Genomic DNA, 16,672 nt, shown 5'->3' with positions numbered 1-16,672 from the left:
AATACAGAAGTAGATTGTCCATCCTTCCTTCCAAGGAGTGGCTGGTGGGTTTGAATCGCCAGCCTTCTGGTTAGCAATCAAATGCCTTAGGCACTAACCACCAGAGATTCTTAAAGGATACAAAACTGACTTTAAATTGTGCAGTATTCCCTTGTTCTGTTTGAATAGCAGCTTCTTGGTCTATGTTACACATGAGCACAATTAATTGTTCTGGAATTCTCATTCCTTATACTGTTACTGTGGTAGTTAAGTTTGTGCGTCAACTTGGCTGGACCTGGTTGAGTGGCTGGGCAGCTGAATGTAGTATTCCCCATGATGAGAGTGACAATCAGCTTCATGGTGGGATCTACTACAAGCAGCTGAGTAGCTGCCTTATGGTTGTGGTCTACTTCCCATGTATAAGTAGAAGCTTTGGGAATGGTTTCCAGCTTACGGCATGCTTAAACCCTGCAAGTAGCTAAATCATCGTTCAGCAGCCTGCCATGCTCTGCCAACCTTGGGACTTTCAATGGACTTGAATTAATGGCCTGCTGTGTGGTTTGGTAACATCGGGACTGTGACTTTTTACTTGTCAACTTTGGGCTTGTCAGTCTCAGCAGCTAGCAACTGTCTGAATAAAGAAATGCCTCTAGCTTCAGTGGGCCAGGAGCAGTTGGCAGAACAGAAGCCAAAGTTGAAGGGCCTTCACCCAGCCCCTAGAGCCTGGCACTTTGAACTTGGACTTAAAGCCTCCCAACAGGAGAGCATAAACTCCTGTTTGTTCAAGCCATCCTATTTGTGGTATATTCTTGTTAGAGCAGCACTGGGTAACCAGAACAGTTATCCATCATTTTTTATGATTCACACAGTCGAATGCCTTTGCATACTTAATAAATACAGGTAAACATCTTTCTGATATTCTCTGCTTTTAGCCATGATCCATCTAATATCAATAAAGATAATCCTTCTTCCATGTCTTCTTCTGAATCCAGCCTGAATTTCTAGCAGTTGCCTGCTGATGTAGTTCTGCAACTGTTCTTGAATCACCTTCAACAAAACTTTTTGTGTGTGATATTAATGATATTGTTTGATTATTTCTTCATTTGTTTGGAATGGGCACATATCCTCGGCTGGGTTTCTAGAGAAGCAAAACCAGTGATGCTTATATATGTATGTATAAAGAGAGACTGAGGGAGAGGAAGAGAGAGAGAGAGATTTGTCAATGAAATGGCTAATGCAGTTGTAGAAGCTGGCAAGTTCCGCATCCATGGGTCCTACATAAGGCTGGAGGCTTCTCCTGACTCACACAGCTGCAGGGGCTGATGAACCCAAGATCACGGGTGAGATGGGAAGCTGCTAGCTCACAGGCTATGGAGGCTGATGAATTCAAGATCAGAAGGTAAGACTGCAGGCCACAGGCTCAAGTCCAAAGAATTGGATGTCAGATGAGGAGCTAGATGTAGGCTACATGTAGAGAAAAAGGCCAGGGAGCTTTGCCAGAATATTAATGTATATTAGAATCAGGGCATAGCCCCAAAGAAACTCCTTTCAACTCACTGTTGCTCATAGAAGATCTCATCAAGGAAGTGTTCACATTATATCACACCTCATCTTGGGTGCATAGTGGCTAAAGCACTTGACTGCTAACCAGAAGGCTGGCGGTTCAAACCCACCAGCCACTCCTCAGAAGGAAGGTTGGGCAATCCTAATTCTGTAGCGATACTGCCTCGGAAACCCAAGGAGGAGTCGCTATGAGTCGGGGCCGACTCGACGGCACATAACAACAACAACATCTTGGGTGATGACTATATATATATATATATATATATATATATATATATATATATATATCTGGTGGTGCAGGGCCTAAGGAACCAGTAGGTTGGCAGTTCAAACACATCAGCTGCTCTGCAGATGGAAAATGGGGCAATCTACTTCCATAAAGATTTGCTGCCTGGAAAACCCAATGGGGGTCACTATGAGTCAGAATCAACTTGATGGCAGTAGTTCTGACTATATCATAACTGCCAAATCACTAAGAATCATCACCCAGCAAAGCTGACAAACAATCTGAACCATCACAGCACAAATATGCATATTTTGGAAGAAATCTTTAAGTCATGTAATCCAACATTTCAACAAATGATCTCTAATGACTCTGACAAGCAATATTAGAAATTTGATAAATGTATTGGTTTAAATACCTCTGATGATAAGGAGGGAGCTCTGGTGCCACTCCTCAGAAGGAAGGTTGGGCAATCTACTTCCGTAGTGATACTGCCTCAGAAACCCAAGGAGGGGTCACTATAAGTCAAGTCCAACTCGACGGCTTGTAACAACAAGAACCTAGTGACACAGTGCTTAAGGCATTTGACTGCTAACAGAAAGCTGGTGGTTCAAACCTACCAGCCACTTCTCAGAAGGATGATTGGGCAATCTACTTTCATAGAGATACCGCTTCGGAAACCCAAGGAGAGGTCACTATGAGTTGGGATCAGTGAGGTTTTTTTTTTTTTTGGAATGATAAGGAAGATTCATGGAAAAAAGATCTCATTTTCTTATAGCTCCAAATATTAGATTTTGCTGAAAGCCTTTAAACATTTGAGAATTTCCCCCTTAAATATTCTTTTTTTATGGAGAGAGTCCTTAACTCTAATCTTGAGCTCTTCCTTGTGCACATTCCTTTCAAGCTTCCTTAGCATTCTGATTGCTTTTATAGACATGCACATGAATTCACCAAGAAGTAACTTAAAATGTGGTGGCCTGCAGAGAAAAGAATATATGAGGTAAAGCTTGGCCAATAAACCAAAGAGAAAAACTAGTATCACCATTGTTTTGGACATCATGCTTTCTATCAGTGTAATGTGGTCATTCTAGTCTTTTTTCTTTTTTTTTTTTGTCCTGAGGCATATTGTACTTTTCACTCAAAATGAGTTCACAATCTAACCTGAATTCTACCACTCACCACCCAAATCATATCTGTATGCTGCCATGGCACATTTTAGTTATCTTTTTCCTGAATAATTTTTTATGTTTTTTAGTTTAAATGTCAGACTTTGTATTTATTTCTCTAAATATAGTAAGAAAAATAGTAAGAAATACTTACATAGTACTTATTATACACCAGGCAACATCTTAAAACTTTACATATATTAACTTTTAAAATATAATATTCTTAGCTCTCACTACCAACTTTCTAAAATCCTGTTAAAATACTCTCAACAATTTTTGTGATTTGTCTGTTAAACTAAAAGGAGTAAAAATTATACTTGACATTTAATAAGCACTAACTATGATTCAAGCACTATGCTTATTTTTTTCCATTATTTCATTTACTTTCCCCCAAATGTTATGAAGTAGGTGCTGTTATAACAGTCACTTCATGCATAGGAAAATTTAGGAAGTTTTAAAAACTTAACACTGATTTTCAGGTAACAAGAAACAGAACCAGGATTGATACTAAGGTCTTAGTGTAAACTAGGACTATTAGCTGTGATGTAGTCATCAATATGGAAGTTCATAGGGCCAGACACTCAATTATTTGAATGTCCTAAAAGTGACTCAAGTGCTGTAAGTTTTCCTCACTTTCAGCAAGCAAGGTATTGTCATCCTCATACTGCAGGTTGTTAACGAGTCCCTCCAATCCTGATGTCAAATTCTTCTTCATATATTCCAGCTTCTCAGATTATTTGCTCAGCATACAGATTGAGTAAGTATGGTGGAAGTAAACAACCCTGATCCACATCTTTCCTTATTTTAAATTATGCCATATCCCCTTGTTGTGTTTAAAAGACTGTCTCTTGGTCTATGTATAGGTTCCTCATGAGCACAATTAAGTACGATAAACTGACAGATGAGCGGTGTATCAATACAGAGAGTTTTCTAAACTTTTATAGTTCTTAAGCACTCCTCGGAAGGAAGGTTGGGCAATCCTACTTCCGTAGTGATACTGCCTCGGAAACCTAAGGAGGGGGGGTCGCTATGAGTCAGGGCTGACTCGATGGCAAATAACAACAACAACAACAAGCAGATTACATTCTTTCATCCACTCGCAATTCATTGATCTTTTAAACAATATCATATAAACATACAATTAGGGTGGCTATGTGGCATAAATGGTTTATGCTCAACTAAGTACCTAAAGGTACTCACCCACACACTGGTGAAGAAAAGGCCTGCTGTTCTTCTTCCATTAAGGTCACAAGCATGAAAATCTGATAGAACAATTCTATTCTGTAACATGTGGCTGCCATGAGTTGTAATTGACACAAAGGCATCTAACAACAACAACAAAGCATCTAATTTCATTGATTCCCATATTGTTGTTGTTATGTGCCATCAAGTTGGACCTGACTCATAGCAACCTCTCCTTGGGTTTCCGAGACAGTATCACTACGGAAGTAGATTGCCCAACCTTCTCTTTTGAGGAGTAGCTGGTGAGTTTGAACCACCAGGCTTCTGGTTAGCAGTCAAGTGCCTTAGGCCCTATGCTACCAGAGCTCCTGATTTCCATATAGATAATTGATTTTCTCAGAAAAACAGTAAATAAAACAGTCTATCCTTTCCCCACTAAGGTACAAATCTGCTCCGGCTTAAATCATATGTGTATGTCTTGGATCTGTTTTAGATATGCTTGGGTCTCTGTAAGCTACTGGCCTATTTGTCAACTTTTGTGTGAATGCTACATATCATCATAACTACTATTGCTTAAAAATAAGTTTTCATATCTAGTGGGTAGGAACATCTCAGCTAAGTTTGGGCCTTCTTCAGAAATTTTTTTATACAAAATATTCTGTTGAGATTTTATTTTTAGAATAGCATTGAATTTGTGGAATATTAAAGTTTTCAATGGATTGTGTCTTTCCATTTAAAACACAATATATATATTTATTTGGGGTCTTCTTTTATGTCTTTTGATAAAAGTTTATATTTTTATGAACAAAGACTTGTTTATTTTTCATAGATTAATTCAAATCTCTTATATTTTTTGTCTATTTTAAATGGCAACTTTGTATGGATTACTTTTTTTAATTGCTTTTTGCATACGTGTATCTGTGTTCACATACACTTTGCAAACTGATTTTGTGTTAAAAACCTGGGTGTAGTCTTTTATTTATTTTAAAATATATTGAGACATTCTTCTGGGTTTCCTATATAGATAATAATATCAACTGTGGCTAAGATTGATTTCTTTTTTCTGTTCAAATTGTTACACCTTTTATTTATTTATTTTTTTCCTTACCATTATGGGAGCTCTGGTGGCATAATCCCAAAGAGGGGTGGCTATGAGTCAGACTCGACTCCATGGCAGTGAGATTTTTGCTTTTACCATTATAATTAATTAGATGATGTTGCTAAATAGAAGTAGTTGGCATTTTAATTATTCTTAAAAGATTTCTTATTTTTTACATCACAAATATATATCAAATTTGTGATATATTTTGTTTCAGATACCCCCTTTCAGATTAAGACAGTATCCTTTTTTGCTCAGATTTGTAGTTATCATAAAAAGATGTAAAATTTCCTTGAACACTTTCTCCTTGAACACTTTTCTACATCTACTAGGGTGATCAAATGGAATTTCTCCTTTAATGCTATCACTTACCGCTGTCAAGTTGATTTGACTCATAGTGACCCCTCCTTGGGTTTCCAAGGTGGTATCACTATGGAAGTAGATTGCCCAACCTTCCTTCCAAGGAGTGGCTGGCTGGTGGGTTTGAATTGCCAGCCTTCTGGTTAGCAGTCAAACGCCTTAAGCACTACACCCCAGAGCTTTCTTTAATGATCTACAGTTCTGTAAGATGGAAGCTCAGAGTCTCTACACTTGACCTACATACTCACTTCCCTCCTAGGTTTCCTGAATTCCTTTTACACTTGACCTTTATACATGACTTTTTTGTTTCAGTTCAGAAGTGCATTTTCAAATATATTTTAAAATTGATTTAATATATTTTAATGTAGTTCATTTAGCATTTACTTCAGTCAAGTGAGTGGATTAGAGTGACCACTCTACCATCTGGCCAGAAAAAAATTACTTTCCATCATTTTTTTCTTTTTTAATCTCTTTATTGTAATGAGGGTGAAAGCTGACAGAGTGAATCAGTTTTCCATTCAATAATTCATACACATTTTGTTTCATGTCATTGATTGCAATCCCCACAATGTAATATCACTCATCCTGCTTCCTCCCATGTTTTCCATTTGAATTCTTCCTTCTTTCCTATCCCTTCCTGCCTTTTGAGCTTTGTCCTCACTCAATTCAAAATCTTTTGATCTCCAATGACTGATTGTTCTAAGAACTGCATAGCTCCCTAGTGTTATTGTTCACCTTATAACCAAAACAACCAAATTCAATGCCAGGAAGTTGATTACAGCTCACAGCAATCCCCATTGGGTTTCCAAAACAGAGCTCCCAAACTTTAAGTAGACTGCTTCATCTTTCTTCTGCAGAGTGCTGGTGGGTTCAAACCACTGATCTTTTGGTTAGCAGCCAAATGCCTTAACCACTACACCAACAGGGCTACTCATTCACCTTACAGACCTGTCTATTGTTTGGCTGAAAACTGAGCCACGGAGTGAGTGAGTTAACATTTATCATCTTTTATGAAAGTATACAAATGCTTTTCAAGGTCTAATCGTACTTCTCAGCTCACTAAGCATTATTTGATGACTAATTCACTTTGAGAAAGAAGGCATAAATATTCCATTTATTGGGAAAATACAACTCTATTCTATTCTATAACTGTTAATTTATTAGTGCAATAGATTCTCAATGTTCTTTGGAAGTCTAGAGTTTGTAGATAAAAAGCAATTTTATGAAGTAAAAACTAAGATCATCAAATTTCAATTATGACAAATATCAACTTTGTAGTTTCATCCTAAAGCTGCCTTCTATTTTTCTTACTTGCAGATATAATGCAATAAGTACACATATAACAATAATTTAGGAGCATGCTATCTGGGAAGATAGCATCATAATGTAAAGTTACCCTGAAAAGTGTTATCAAAATAAATTTAAATAGCACATAGATAATTTTGGGCTAGTTGGGGGTCACACGCTGACATAGGTAAGGGGAGAGATGGTATAGAAAGAGTTTGTGACCACAATGATAACATTAGGAAAAGGGAAGACACTGAATTGTGCACATAAGATATAAACGACAGAGGCTAATACCAGTATATCCACAATACTGCATTGCCATTAACATAAACATCTGAGAAGATCAGATGGTGGTCAGTGAACAAGATTATACTCTAGACCAAGGATAGATTCATCTGAGGCTAATTTTGCACAGATACCAGTGATACAAAATACCTGCAACCCTTACAGAAACAACAGAAGACAGAGACAGAACAATCCCTCACATACAGCCAGACACTGTGGGAGAGAGATCCAATGGATCTACCAATTCAGTACCACAGTACTGGGGGACACCAGGCTCAACTGGCACAACAAAATACATAAAAGTCTTGTTCCTCAACCTACATTGGTGAGTAGTGACTTGGGTCTTAAAAGCTTTCAAGTGGCCATCTAAGATGCAGTTAATTGTCTCCTATCGTTGGAAGCAAAGAAGAGTGCAAAAAACCAAGGGCATTTGGAAGCAATCAGCCCTAGGACACAATGGACCTTGAGACCAGAAGAACTAGATGCCCAGCTACCAATGTCAACCACTTGGGAAAGGATCAAAACTAAAGATTATAGATAGAGTGGGAGGAAAAACATGGAAAAAAAATCCAAAAGCACAATAATGACCAGAATTTCTGGTTGGATGGAGTCTGATGAGACCCCCAATACTATGGACCTGGGATACTTTTTGGGCCTGGAATAAAACTCATTCCCAGTGGCTGTCTCTCAAGCCAATAGTGAACAAGATGTACACGCAGACCACTCAACTCAGGGTGACGCACCCACATGCTCTATGGATTTGCATCCCTTGGAGCAATCGACCATGGGGCACCAGAGGGGCAACATTTGCAAGGAGGAAATGAAGGACACACATGAGTGCATAAATATGAGGGGCACGGGGTGGGGGCTACTGGGCAGGGAGGGGAGGAGACTGTGTTAGGGTTGGGGATGGTAATTGGTTGAGTGAAATGAAATGTACACGAAATGTTGAATGTAAAACAAACTCTGCTCTGTAAACATGGATCTAAAGCACCATTAAAAAAAAGAAAAGAAAAGAAAGTAAACAGCACATAGCAGATTTTGTTGTTGTTGTTGTTATGTGCCGTCGAGTTGGCCCTGACTCATAGCGACCCCTCCTTGGGTTTCCAAGGCAGTATCACTATGGAAGGAGGATTGCCCAACCTTCCTTCCGAGGAGTGGCTGGTGGGTTTGAACCGCCAGCCTTCTGGTTAGCAGTCAAGTGCTTTAGCCACTATGCTACCAGAGCTCCCCCACATAGTAGACTACATAGATGAAAACCTGAATATATTAAATTTTTCACACAGTAGACTACATAGATGAAAACCTGGATATATTAAATTTTTCACTTTTTCTTTAAGTATGTAAAAATGGTAACTTACATAAAGAATGAGAATTAGTAAAGTCTGCATTCTATTCATGTAATCTGATGAAGATCATTCCTGACTTCCTACTCGTTCTTCAAAGTACCTTCTCTCTTGCTCTACCTCTTGTTGTAACCAACAAGGGCTGGGCCTCAGGTGAAAGGTCAGTTCTCTAGAGAGCCATCTCATGGTTTTCTATGGAGTGTTTGGGTGTCCCCAGTTAGCACTTTTAATGCATCCTCTTTTTAAATCTCTCATAAATGGCATAACTTGTATGGATGTTCAACTTCACACCACTGTAAATTCCATGAGAGCAGAAAGGGTTCCCTTGCTTTATTTATTACTCTATTCCCAGTGCTAGTGTTGTCCTCTGTTTGTACTGGGCTTCAGTAAACAGTAGTTCAGTGAATAAGTGAATAAATATGAACATCTCCACAAACAGCAAGGTGGAAGACACTCACATCCCTTAGGCATCCTTCATTTGAAGACAAAAACAAGAAAGAATGACCCACTTGCATCACTGCCAAAAAGATAAAAAAGGGAAATAGGTAGACTGAGACTACAAGTTAATTAACATAGTCAAAGACATTTTCTTTAAATGGAAATTGCTTAAATACTATTTTATCATATCATTAATTATAGAATAAAATACTTGCCAAAGAATGTAATGAGTTAGTATATATAACTCATCTCAAAATCCCTCACAATATTGGCATTTATTCTGTAAACCAGAAGATCTGCTTTACAAAAAAAGACCAAGGATTTCAAATAATTTCTACAACTCCTGCAAATGAAGAATTAATTCTCTTCTCAATTGTGGTTTTAACTACCTTAAGTTAACACTACTACATGTTAACATATTGTCAATGCACAGAAGATACCCAACAAAATATCAAAATAAATATTAGTGAATAAAGTGGGAAGAAAGGACATTACATCACTAATTATTATACCTGTAAGTGATGTGTTTGTGCTGCCACTTCTGCCCTGTCAATGCGTATCGCTTTCGACGAATATTAAATTTGGAGTTACCTCTTGTCTGATCAGGTACACCACATCGAGGCTTCTTCATCCAGCTGCAAAACAACAGTATTTTCCAGTTACTTATCAGTAAAACTAATCAATAATTTCAAGAGGAAATCAATTAAGAAATTAAAATCTTAGATTGTGATTATCAGATATGGAAACATAAAATAAAGTGGTAAATTAACAATTCTCCTGAAATCTGAAATATAATTGTTTTAACTAAATGATCCAGAATCACTAGTTTACTCCTCAGAATCTTTTAGATATTTTTTTTTTCTAATTCATTTTGAGCTAATAGCAGACCAAGAAACTTTGAAGCTTAGAACTAGAATCTTACGTTAACAAAACATCAGACTTCAGGCAAGTCATCAATCCCTAGTCCCATTTATAAACTAAATTAATAATCACCAAGGTCTATTCTAGCTTTAACATACAATAATTACCTTATCATATTACATGAATTTATGTTATGGAATCTACTTGATGGCAGTGGGCTTGGTTTGGTTTGGAACTAATATTCCAGTAGTCAAGAGGCTACGTACACTTTTCTTTGAGCTTTTATAAAAGTCAGCTGTTTGTTCAAATAATATTTGCATTTAACCACCTTCTTCTTTTTTCCACTTTCATAATTCCCATGTCCAGGCAGCATTTGTTGGCTTGGGAAATTTAGTAATAATCAAAATTCAATCATTAAAAAAATACATTTGTTTGTATCTATAAGAGTAAGGTTTAATATGTTACATTGTAGTAGTTGTTGTCCTTGTTAGGTGCCTACTGAGTCAGTTCTCACTCACAATGACTACAGACTCAAAAAAAATGTTCATGTCTTGGAGAAATGTTTTCTTTAGTATCTCATACAATGATTTTGCAGTTGAATATCCCCTTTGATTTAACAGTTACAAAGCTAATGCAGGATCTTCAGGCTGCTACACAAATCAGAAAACAACCATGAGGGGAAAAAAAAGAATCAATTTCTGCTGTATTTCATCAACTACTTAACAATTTATACTCTCTTAAATAAAAATAATTGAATGTAGGAATAACTAAAGAGGAATTAAATAGCTTATATGTTTGCATGTTATGTATGTACATATTAAGTGTAAGAAATCAGCTAATATAAGAATGACTGCATGTAACAATGAAATAATGACTTTTATTTCCTTAAGAAACATGAGAATTTTCCAATCAACACCACATTTTTTGCTTTTTTATTCTGCTCCCAGTAATAAGGTAGACACTGCAGTCATACAACTTAACAAATTCCATTCCAGTTTTAAATACATTCTAGTATTATTTCAGGAAATCACCTTTTCCGTTATTTAAGGTCTCTTAATCTTCCGAGACTCTTTGCAAATGCTAAGTCCAAGAAGGCTACTCAGGCCTACTGAATTGAACTTTCTGGAGTTGAGACTAAAACCCAAAACCAAACTGGTTGCCTTTGAATCAATTCCGACTCATAGTACAGGACAGAGTGGAGTTGACACTGGCAAACTCTTATTTTCAGCTAACATTCCCAATACATCCCTACACCTAATAAAATTTTAAAGTCATTTCACCAGACTGTAAAACAGTCAAGGGGCAGCAGATCTAAATACTCCTGGTTTACAATTCTGGCATGTAAAAGATACTCAGTAAATATTCATTATATAGGTAGATAGAGACAGTGTAATTTTCATGTCAAATAATATTTATTACTATTTATAAGATTTAAACATAAATTTATCTAACAAATATTAATTATGTGCCTATGATGATTTAAGCTGCTTTTATATACGTTGTTTCATTAATTATAACATTCCCGAGGCAGATACCTCATTAATCACATTGAAGGTACTGGGAGAATGAACAATATATAATTATGAAATACAAAGGCATTCACTTATCGTGAGACATGGTGAACTTACAATTAACTAAAACAATAATTACTTAGGTGGAATAGAAATTAGAAGAACAAAACTAGCTATCCTTAAGATGTTGTTGTTGTTAAGTGCTGTAGAGTCGGCCCCGACTCATAGCGACCCCTCCTTGGGTTTCCAAGGCAGTACCACCACCGAAGTAGATTGCCCAACCTTCCTTTCGAGGAGTGGCTGGTGGGTTGTGTATTTTCTTAGGAGCATATATTCTCTAAAATTACTTTAACCATCCAGAAAATTCAGAGATGAAGGCTAAAACCATTTTGGACCCAATTTTTTAAAAAAATATTTAAATTTATTAAAGTTAATTTTCATTTTAAGTCTTATATAAATTGGCTGCAGTAAGTTTCTCAGTAAAGCATATGCATCATCCTAAAACAGGGTTTTTAAGGATGAGCATTTAACTATAAGGACTTAAGGCATTCGGCTGCTAACCAAAACATCAGCAGTTCAAACCCACCAGCCACTTAGTGGGGCAAAGATGAGGCACAATCTCCTTCTGTAAAGATTTACAGCCTTGAAAACTCTATGGGGACAGTTCTACTCTGTCTTATATAGGGTCATTAAAACCCACTGCCATAGAGTTGAACCCGACTCATAGCGACCCCCCGCCTTGGGATTCTGGGGAGGGATCACTAGGGAAGTAGATTGCCCAACCTTCCTTCCAACAAGTGGCTGGTGGGTATGAATCAACAAACTTGGAGTTAGCAGTCAAACGCCTTAGGCACTATGCTACCAGAGCTCCTTATAGAGTCCCTAGGAGTTGGAATCTACCTGATAGCACTGAGTTTAGTTTGCTTTGGAAGGATCCTTGATAGCACAATGGTTAAGTGCTTGGTTGCTAACTGAAAGGCTGGTAGTTTGAACACACCAGCCACTCTGCAGGAGAAAGACCTGGTGATCTGCTTCCACAAAGATGACAGCCAAGAAATCCCTAGGAGGCCATTATGTTCTGTCACATGGGTCTCTGTGAGTCAGAATTGACTGGCTGACACCCACAACAACAATTTAAAGCATCTGCTAAAAGATACCTCTGCTAAAGTCCTTATGTATCTCTTAGGCTTTTGCCCATTTCCTATATATATATATATATATATATATTAGTGTTTTAACTATTTGCTCATTAATTTACTCATTCACTCACTGACTCATTCATCCTATAGTATTTTTATCCCTTACAACATGTTAAGAAGTATGAAAGAAAATGTGGATAAAAGATGAATGAGGCAAAAATCCTTCCCTTGCTGAGTTCATAGTCCATAGGTAAGACATATATGATAAAAAAATTAGAATATAATTGGATAAGTGCTCATGCATCTCTATCCAGCTATCTTGTAATCATTTCTAATGTAACATGTAATAAAAACAGAAGGGCAGTATTTGCACAGGGAGATAGCTCAGGGGGCAGGAATGAATAGGGAAAAAAGGACACCAGGAAGAGGTAACTACAGGGAGGAAGTGGGAAGAAAGTTGTTATATTGTGGGGAATTGCACTCAATGTCATGCAACAAAATGTGTATGAACTGCTGTATGGAAAATGACTTTGTTTCGTAAACTTTCACCCAAATCACAATAATTAAAAAAAAAAAAAAAAGTAATAGAAACAAAATCATGATTTTCCTACCCCAAGTTTGTACCATTTCCTGTGATAGCTTATCTTAGCTGTAAGCCTTAACATTGTTCTAATGACTGAGCCGGAAAGGCAGGTACTATCCTTCTAAATGCAGGTACTATCCTTCGCTCCTCTCTCATCAAAACATCCTATCAATCAAGAGGCAATTTCTTCTGCCTGTAAAATTTCTCAAATATCCTTCACTCTCTTCATCACTTTCCTTCTCACTTCTGAAGATAAGCCTTCCTGAAGCACAAATGTGCTCTCTGTATGCTCTGAGTATGTAATGCTTCTACAGAAGGAATCTGATCCAGACTCTTAAGAGTTTCTCTGTACTTCCCAAGATCCACCCAGGTTTCTGCAGCACAAAATGTCTTTCTGTTTTTGTAACTGGTAACCCTGTATGTTCACCCTGAGAATTCTTCAAGATACAACTCACAGAGGTATGTTTTACCATACCAATACTGCACTTCTTATGCTGTGAATTCCAATTTGTATCTGTCTGTTTTCATCTATCACTGGTCTGTGAGAAGGCAGCAAGCTTAGCATGGGACCAGAGTCCAGGATGTCTCTGGTGAGTAATATGAAGCAAATGAAGTAAGACAGTGTGTTGCTTTGCATAGACTAACTCCCTCCCTATCGTGTATATTTCTCAACTTAAAAAGAAAGAAAGAAAAAAAAATCAGAACTCTTGAGAGGAGTAATTGTAAAGGTTGAGAGTAGAACCTAGACTGCCAGGGTTCCGACCTTGGCTCCACAAGCTCCCTAGCTCTGTGACATTAAACAAGTTACTCTTCTTTTCTGCTGCTCAATCTTCTTGTCTATAAAATGAAGTTGGTAATGTTACCTGCCTTAAACTCGCAAGAAAAGCCTGGAAGTCAACTTCCAAAAAAATCATCCATTGAAAACCTTATGGAACACAAGTGTACTGGGACACATGTGGGGTCACTGGAGCTGGCTTGACCGCAGTTGGTTTTATTGAGTTTTTGTGAGGATTAAGTGAGCTAAATCATGAGAAACACATACCGAAGAGAGTAACTGCTGTTGTCATTCTTATCATTATACAATTACCAAGAAGTAGTTGTACCAATAGTCATAGAAACAGCAGCAACAACAGTGGAATACAGACACCAACATAGTTAAGGTCACTTTGATGTGTGTGTTAACATGAAGTAATGCATGCTGTTCAAACAGGGTATTCTTGATACAATGATAGTAAGAATACCAACGATTACCCTATCCTGCTTTATATGAATGAAGTTGCCATTAACTTCCATGTAAGCTTGCACTGATAACTAAATACCACTGTATATGAAACAGTGTCCATTAGCTTCAGTAACATATATTTTTCTCCACAACTCCAGGAGGTACCTTTGTGTTGTAGTCATTACATATGGTGTCACCTGTAGATGTTCCAAGAAAGCAATACTTAAATATAATACAATGGGAATGATGCCTTTTGGATTTGGAGAAGTATCACACAGTGGCCCTCTATATATATGTATATTTTGACAAAAAAGAGAAAAAAAGAAAAGAAAAACTCTTTTTTTGAATTGGTACTTTAAGAAAAATATTAATCAGCACAATATGGAAACTGGTTTCCACCTTCCAGACATCTCAAGTTATAATTATAGATAGGAATAGTATCTACTTTTACAGTTGTCCTCAATTGATCCTTCTAGAAGTTTATGAATATGACTATTTTTTATCATTTTGAAAATTCTTCCATTCTGTTTATATTCAGAGTCAAACCCAAACATAATGATACAGTCAGTAATCATGGAGAAGAGTAGTAAAAAATAAATTAAGTGAGGACTTAGAAATGTTGATATGCTAACAGCTCATTCTCATCCATGGTGCCTGTCTGTCTGTCTGTCTCTCTCTCTCTCCCTCCTTCTTTGTATCAACTCATTAACCTCCTGTATGGGCCCACATGCTGTTCATAACACTGAAATGGCAAAGTTAAAGTACTTAAGAACCTGAGCACAGAAAATAAGTTAATAAGAAAACGTACCATTATTTGCAATGTGGACAAAAGTTAAGTACACATTACCTCTTAAATTATGCTTCTGCCTACTACCTTTCAGAATAGAACCTAAATTCCCTGCCCATCTGCTATCCTTCATTTAACTATGCTTGTCGCTACCAAAATGAGGGTTGGCCCACCAGATAATATTACGGTGTTAGAAGACCACTGAGGTACTCTGAAATGAAGAAAAATAATTAATAAAACCTAACTTGTATATCAAACAAAGAAAAAATGAAGAGTTTTAACTTGATAATTTAGACAAAATAAGAAAAAAAAATCATAAAAAATATTGATAATTGAGGGAATTAAAAAAATTGAGGGAAAAAACTAGAGTCCTTGATTTATCTAAATAATCATTTCAATTATCAGATTATGAGTTAAAATACACCACTACAGTATCATAATTACTATCCAACAAAGGCTACTTATTTAGCCATTGGTTAATTTTAATTATTAAGTCAAATTTCTGTGCATAGCTTGAATAAATTAAGTCAACTTACATCATCCAATATAATTCTCAATGTCTTTCTTCAGGTAAAGTTAGGTACATATTAAGAATTAAGTTGGTTTGAAATAATGAGTTTTGATATTTTCAAATTAATCAAATCACTAATAATCAACAAGCTAGTTTTCTGTAGCATTACTGTAATACAAGGAAAATTGGGAAAATGGAAATTTTCACAATTTTTTTCTAAATTATAAAATTAATCATTGAGAAGTTTCCATTCTATCTCTCTCTCTAACATGGGAACAAATGATGATGACACAGGTAAGCAAATAATCTTCCAAAATCCCAGACAACTTAAATCACTGAATTATTTTACAATCTCCATCTGGGACACAATCTCCTTTTGGGACACTTGAAATACAGGTTTGTATTTCAGTTTTTGAAAAGAATTACCAGAGGGTCTCAAAGTGGCAAAGATAACAAAGAGAAATCATGGGCATAAAATTAATTGATGTCATTGTGTCTATGATGGGACAAAAAAAAAAAAAATGTTCTTGTCATACCCTAAATAAAGGAAGGCAAAAGGAAAAATGAAGGAATATGACTAAAAGTTAAAACAAAAAGAAGGATAGCAAAAAGAAAGGTTTTGCACCTTAAATGTGGTATCTCATCAAGTTAGGGTTCAGTGCATAACATTGTGTACCCAGAGAAAATGAACTAAAATAATGAATTACTATTAACATTATGAAAACATATCACAAAAAACTCATTTTCATTAAAATCTTGCTAAATGTATCCTTTTTATGCATAATAGAGATTATAAATAATAGATTATATTTATTAATAAATAAATATTAAGAAACTTATATACGTACTTACAAAAGTTAGCTAATCATCCCACAATAAAAGAACCATTCCAATGCATGAGATTGAGTTCATTTTCTTTGAGGGAATAAGTATACATTACAATCTCTCCAACACCACAATCAATTAACATAAGAGCAATATAATATTCAATTTAAGGTAATACTTAAATGTTTGGCTTGAAAATGGTTCATTTCTTCAATAAAATATAGGGATAATCACAAATTGGCATCGTTACTTTTAGTTACTCAAGAATCATATATTAAATGCACCAAATGTCTGTCTGTCAAAGG

General features: G+C 36.3%; 1 protein-coding gene across 1 annotated transcript in view; it reads right to left on the bottom strand.

Moving 5' to 3' along the window:
• The window catches only part of MMP16 (matrix metallopeptidase 16), a 351,037-nt gene that overhangs the window by 157,025 nt on the left and 177,340 nt on the right, over positions 1-16,672 (bottom strand). The window contains exon 3 of the mRNA XM_007954910.2: positions 9,441-9,563. Within this exon, the coding sequence (XP_007953101.1) occupies positions 9,441-9,563 (123 nt within the window). The remainder of the gene's footprint in view (positions 1-9,440; positions 9,564-16,672) is intronic.

The sequence above is a fragment of the Orycteropus afer genome, unplaced genomic scaffold, assembly GCF_000298275.1.
Source record: "Orycteropus afer afer isolate SDZICR_OR568_19922 unplaced genomic scaffold, OryAfe1.0 scaffold00479, whole genome shotgun sequence".
NCBI classification, from domain to species: Eukaryota; Metazoa; Chordata; class Mammalia; order Tubulidentata; family Orycteropodidae; genus Orycteropus; species Orycteropus afer.
Note: the sequence above shows the minus strand (reverse complement) of the source record. Positions and strands in the feature narration are given on the sequence as shown.